Source organism: Neltuma alba, unplaced genomic scaffold (assembly GCF_004799145.2).
Source record: "Neltuma alba isolate B1F8T4 unplaced genomic scaffold, ASM479914v2 tig00004273_pilon, whole genome shotgun sequence".
In the NCBI taxonomy this organism is placed as follows: Eukaryota; Viridiplantae; Streptophyta; class Magnoliopsida; order Fabales; family Fabaceae; genus Neltuma; species Neltuma alba.
Window position 1 is genome coordinate 117,215 of NW_021633632.1, and position 6,562 is coordinate 123,776.

Genomic DNA, 6,562 nt, shown 5'->3' on the forward strand with positions numbered 1-6,562 from the left:
GCAGAGTGTAGCTCCAACCAGAAAAGCTACAAAGAAAATAAGGGTTTAGTCACTGTATAGTCACTGGTTCTTGCCATTGGCCCATTAGCTATCCATCAGCTTGCAAGGCAACTGACAACTTCAGTTTCTTTTACAAAATCGAAAGAGTTAATTACAGCATAATAGCCACCTAAACTTTTGGAAGATAGCCGTGCAACTTATTCCACCGCTTCAGTGAAGAAGCAATGTAGTTCAGTAACTCGCAATGCTCACATGTGTGAATCAATCTTTAAGGCGTTGGAACTTGGAAGCTTTTTACTCCTTGTCCTTGGATTGGCATCTTCTAACTGCTTGATAACATCTCTCATTGTGGGTCTCTTGTGTGGATTCTTCTCTGTGCAACTCAAAGCCAGCAAAAGCACTATGGTAACTCGTCCAAGTGCATCTGACTTCAAAACCTCCTCTGCAAGGCTTGAATCAACAATTGTACTAACGGCTCCTGTTTCCCTCCATTGAGTTCTGACCCAAATTCCTATCTCAGTTCCATTCATAAATGATGGATCTACTTCCTTCTTTCTAGTTATCAACTGAAGCAAAATTATCCCATAACTGTAAACATCAAACTCCCTGGTATTTGCTGTTGTATATGTACTCTCTGCCACGGTTTAATGGGAACATGTTATTTTATGCAAGCGTTCAGAAGTATGAAAGAGAAAGAGAAGCTTCACCATGAGTAAAATAAGTACCTGGTGTTATATACCCTTGTGTTCCTGGAACTGCTAAAGATGGTGTTGAAGAAGACTGATCCAAAAGCTTGGCAATACCAAAATTAGCAATGCAGGGATCCATATCAGAATCCAGAAGTATATTTTTAGGTTTGATGGCACAGTGCACTATGGCAGGATGACAATCATAATGGAGATAAGCCAACCCATGAGCAATTCCAACGGCAATCCTATACCGGACATTCCACTCTAGGCATGGCAGTGGATTCTTTTCATGCAAAACATCATGAAGATTTCCATTTGGCATGTAATTGTACAAGATCAGACAGTAGTCCTTTTTAAACAAAAAGTCTAGCAATCTGACTAGATTTGGGTGCCTAATCTTTGCAATGATTTCAATTTCTCTGGCTATCTTTACAATCTTTCTTTTGTTACCAGCAAATGCAACCTTCTTTACAGCATAAACAAGGGATGCTCCCAGTGAATATTTGTAGACAACACCATGAGCTCCTCTGCCAATAATATTTGAATTGTTCAATTTTTCATCGTGCGCCATCACTTTGTGAATAATTGGGTAAGAACCTCTATTGGCAGTGATCTTGACTTCCTCCTTGGGGATTGGAAATAGGAGCATAGAAACGTTTAGAATAAAAAGGAAGAATGGTAGCAACTCAGAATTTAAGGATGCTTAATGAAGAAGATGAACGAGTAAAAGAAAGAGAAAGCACTCAACAATTGTTTTTGATGTTCCAACGTAATTGGTATTACCAAAACAATTACTCCCTCTAGTCCTTATCACAAGACTCCTTCTAGAAGAAATTTTTGGTCCTTTTTATAAGATCCTACGCTAGTTTCAATGAGCATTAAATATTTTTTCCCTCCATTATATGCCCATATTTAACAAGGGTAGTGAGAAGGTAGAAATTAATATGATGTTGGAATTTAGTGTAGTTAATGAGGGTAATATTGCAAATCACTTAAATTTTATGAGAAATTTAATACTTTTAAATGTTTTATCAGTATGTGTGAATTGGTTAGCAATCTCTTATAATAAGGAGCAGAGGGAGTATAAGCTTCACAATAACCTCAGACTCTTATGCTCAGCCTATTCTTTTTGTTCCTTGTAAGGTCTTCTCAAAATAATGCTATTCAAGAGTAAAGCTGGTTTTGCAAAACTATTTTCAACATAATCCTCCCACACCAAAACCCTACTAATTTGAAGAGGAAGTATTTATTGGACACTTTGAATTCATCTGCAAGCAGTAACATTGAGACAAATAATGTGAATTTATTATGGGCTTATGAGCAGTTGTTGCCTGTCTAAATCAATTTACCTGGAAAAATATAGAGGCTGCTGCAGCAGCAAGTAAAACCCCCTAGATGAAACGCTCTGTCATGCTAAATGAAAATTCCTGTACCAATTAGACAAACATAAGACCACGGCCCTTTCAACAGCTTGAATTTCAAGCCAAGATTTCAATTCCTTAAATAAGACGAAGTCATGTTTCATGACCAGTTCAGTTGAGAGCAGAAACCTAACTGGATCAGAAATATAGCAGAAAGGAATCTTGATCGCTGAAAAACTAGAGAATATATATGACACTTTGGACACAACTCCTACCTGGATCAGTGGGCGTTTCAAAGAATTCGATGACATCCCTCATTTTCAGTCTCTTTCCTGGATCTGTCTCAGTACAAATTAGAGCCACCAAAAGCACTTTGATGAATTGCACCTTTACGTCTAAACCTGAAAGCTCCCTTACAAGGGATGAATCAACAATCTCTTCAAGTTCATTCGTTCTCCTCCATACAGATTTAAACCACCCCACCAAAGTGGTTTCCTCTTCCAAAAACGAGGAGTCTAATACTTTCTTTCTAGTTATCAGCTCAAGCAAAACTACCCCATAGCTATATACATCAAGCTCACAGCTGGGCACTACCATACATGCAATCTCTGTCATAAGGCAATGGAAGCATGTTAAATTATGAAGAAATTATACTTCTGATCTATTTTCATTTGCTTTCCTCTGTTGTTAATTCATCATCTGGTTAGATATATTCTTCGTATAGGATGAAAACTATCCCAGTTTTATTAAACATGATAGAAATAGAAAATTAATCCACTGAGTGCAGAACAAGAGCAATTACCTGGTGCCATAAAGCCACGAGTACCTATATGATATGCTGACCGTAGCCGCACCGTAGAAGAGGGTTGATTCAAAGCAATCGAAATACCAAAATCAGTAATACAAGGTTGCATATCAGAATCAAGGAGTATATTCTTTGGTTTGATGTCTCTGTGCAATATGGGGGGATCACAATCATGATGGAGGTATGCTAGTCCTTTTGCAATTCCAATGGCAATTTTATAGCGGACATTCCATGCTAAGTAGGGAAGCGGAACATTTTCATGTAAAACATCATGAAGGCTTCCATTTTCCATGTATCTGCTAATGGTTAGACCATATTCCTCACCAATCCGGGAGCCTAGGCATCTTGCCACATTTTGATGCCTAATCTTCCTAGTCATTTCAATTTCCCTGATCATGTTTGGTTTCCTCCTATTGCTTTGTGCAAATTTAACCTTCTTAATAGCAAAAACTCCAATATCAAGTTCGGCTTTATAAACAATTCCTTGCCCTCCTTCACCAATTATATGTTCATCATGTAGCTGTTCTGTAGCATCTAGTAGGTTAAAAATTCTAGAAAATCCTTCCTCGTTTGAAAACAAATCCTCTTGTCCTTCATGGTCACCATTGACCTCCCCATCAGATATTTGCATAAACCAGCGGATGAGAGTGACAGATGGGAGGCAAATTACAAATGACAACCAAATGACAAGCACTACGAATCCAAGTGCTATAAAGAAAATTGGTTTTTTATTGCCTTTGTGGTCTGTTGATTCAGAGTCGCTTTTGTAACCCGAGACAACATAGAGGCCAAGATTTCCCAAGAAAGATGATGGGGATCCCGTTACCCCTTCTGGTAAAGGACCAAAAAATGAGTTGTAAGATATATTGAATTTTGTTAATGAAAAAAATAAGCTAAGAGCTTGTATGTTTCCTGTCAAATTGTTCAGGGATAAATCCAGGCTTTCAAGCATCGACAAGCCATTAAATGTAGAAGGGATCACACCTGTTAATTTATTAGAACTCAGATTCAACTCATATAAGTGAATAAATGATCCAATTGATGGGCGAATTACCCCTTCAAACATATTTCCACCAAGTTGTAATTCGAGAAGCTGGGCATACTCTGAGAGGAAAAATGGGACAAACCCACTAAAATTATTATCGCTTAAAATTAATCTGCCCAAAACTGTCCAGCTCCTCATGCTTGATGGGAATGTACCATTAAGAAAATTGAATCCCACGTCAAATGTAAACATTTTGGTACAGTACATCAGTTGCAGCGGCAAAGTACCGACTAGATTATTGTGAGCAAGATTCAGAACCTGAAGGTTCAAAAGGTTTCCTAACTCTGAGGGTATAAGCCCTGTGATGTTATTTGTGGACAGAATTAAACCAATGAGATTTGTGCAGCTTCCCAAAGTAGATGGAATTTCTCCACTGATGTTGTTCTTGCTCATGTCCATGTACATGAGATCCTTATTACCTTCAAATTTAGTAATAGGCCCAGAAAGATTATTGTCACTGAGATCCAACCTTGCAAGAGTTGCACATCTTCCCAAATCTGGAGGTATGCCCCCTTGAAATTGATTATGACCTAAAAGCAGTGTGCGGAGTTGCTTTCCAAAACAAAGATTTGGGGGGATGCCACCAGTAAACTGATTATTCATCAAGTCCAGCTTCACTAAACTGCTATTGATTCCCAGGCTTTGAGGAATTGGTCCAGAGAATTGGTTGTCAAACAATGAGATGTTTTTCAGATGCTTGAGTTCTGTCATCTCTGAAGGTAATTTCCCTGAAAGGCTATTGTTATGAAGAAGGATATGCTTAAGACTCTGAATCTTCCAAATGGCAAGTGGAATTTCACCAGTCAAGTGGTTGAAATACAATTTAATGTCCTCCATTTTACTTAGGCTTCCCAATTCATTTGGAATGGCTCCTCCGAGTTGATTGGAATATAATTGTAACGACTTCAAAGATTTGCAATTACCAATTTCTGAAGGTATATTTCCTGACAAATGATTCTCAGAAAGATCAACGTACTCAAGCAGACGACAATTACATATCTGTGGGGGTATTGTACCTGAGAAACCATTTGTGGCCAACAGAAGTTTCTGCAAGTGAGTCAGCTGTCCGATTTCTGGCCCAAGGTGACCAAAAATCTGAGATGCGGTGAGGTTTAGAAAGACCACATTCTGGTAACGGTCACATTGTATCCCTGGCCATGAACAAGGGGTAGAATCAGAGGACTTCCATCTTGAATTTAAGGAAGGAGGCACGGAAGTCCAGCGTTTCAGTAGTGATAATAGAGTCAACCCATCCAAACTCAAGGTAGAAGTACCATAGAAAGAAGCAGACCAGCATAGGATAAATAATAGCAGCTTCATTGAGACTGAGATAGCAAAGGTTAAAGAAGAACAAAAAGTGCTTACTTTGCTGCAGCTTAGAACAAGTGCAAGTAATTGCAGAGGTGATGAAATGCGGAGCAGAGCAGGTTTCAGAGTAAAATCGTTGCTGGGGTCTTCTTTTCATCCATCACTCTTTGTTCCCCCTTGTTTTTGGGAGATTCTATATCAATGACATTTCTTTTTCTTGGTTCTGCAACATGCCCCATCTTCCACGCTTATCATTTTAGCTACCAATCGAAATGTGCCAAGCCTGTTTCCTTGAACTTTCGCGGGAGGAATGCACACAGATACTCACACGCATGCATGCACCCATGAATATGTGTGTGTTTTATTATCTAAATAAAATGAAAGATAAATTTTACAATACAGTCTTTTATAGCTAGAATGATATGAGAAATAGAAACAAAGTAGTTTTGAAGATAAAAAAGTATAATCTATTTTACATGGGAAAAAAATAAAATATCATCAAGTAATAACTACATTAACCTATAAATGAAAAATGATTGTACTCCCCACAAAAAATCCTAATATATTCTTGTGGTCCTATTTACAAGGTAAAGAGAGATTTTTTTTGTCTTATTTATAAGTTACCTAATTAAATTTTTAACATGAATGTATTGTTTTGTCATTCATTTATTATAGCATAGATAATTATTTTTTAAAAGATGTATTTATTAAATAGAGATAGAATTGGAAAGTTGTCATATTTTAAAGAGAGTTAATCCAGTTTAAGATTTTTTTTAATATATATTAAAATATACTAAAAATACCCTATAAATAAGATCAGAGGAGCAACACTTAAACAAGCAAGGGTGTAAAAAATTTTAACCAAAGGCATAGAACCTTAAAGTTGGAGGGATTTGAAGGAAAAGTGTAATATTTTGTCCTGTTCTACCTCATATATCCATAATTATCTTTAGTATTTCCAAATTACCCATCCTATTCCTTTCTTAGTTACTTTTGTCCTACTGCCTGTTCTCACTGCCCACACTCTAACTCCATTGCCCTCAACCTGCGGGGGGAGAGATTAATACATTTTCCCCCTTTTTTTTGGCTCAAAGGAAGAGATTAATAATAAAACAAATCAAAAGAGTAAATAAAAAAAATTGAAAATTTTGTTCACGAAAATAAGTTCAAGAGATAGAGAGAGTTTCTTATGCATGTAGCGTTTGGTACTTGACTTTTTTGAGAGAAAAAAGAGATGAATTTGACCAATTTAATAATTATAAAATTATAATTTTATATATTAAATATTACTATAATTTATTTATTAAATATTTTACGAGTTTGAAAAATACAATTTAAGTAAAATAAGAGTGAA

General features: G+C 36.7%; 1 protein-coding gene across 1 annotated transcript; it reads right to left on the reverse strand.

Moving 5' to 3' along the window:
- Window positions 1-248: 248 nt before the first annotated feature.
- Window positions 249-5,415, reverse strand: LOC114744146 (receptor-like protein kinase). The gene is made up of 4 exons (XM_028932333.1): window positions 2,853-5,415; window positions 2,326-2,658; window positions 726-1,391; window positions 249-634 (listed from the first exon to the last, which is right to left on the reverse strand). The coding sequence occupies exons 1-4, from the start codon at window positions 5,218-5,220 to the stop codon at window positions 249-251; spliced, it is 3,753 nt and encodes a 1,250-aa protein (XP_028788166.1). The 5' UTR covers window positions 5,221-5,415.
- Between the last annotated feature and the right edge of the window lie 1,147 nt (window positions 5,416-6,562).

Bases quoted from the DNA above. Each gene is read 5' to 3' on its own strand.
- LOC114744146 (XM_028932333.1), bottom strand. From the start codon at position 5,220: ATGAAGCTGCTATTATTTATCCTATGCTGGTCTGCTTCTTTCTATGGT. The intron at 2,659-2,852 runs GTAATTGCTCTT...GCCTTATGACAG, and splicing joins TCGTGGCTTTATGGCACCAG to AGATTGCATGTATGGTAGTG. The intron at 1,392-2,325 runs GTAGGAGTTGTG...TTCTTCATTAAG, and splicing joins TGAAACGCCCACTGATCCAG to CATCCTTAAATTCTGAGTTG.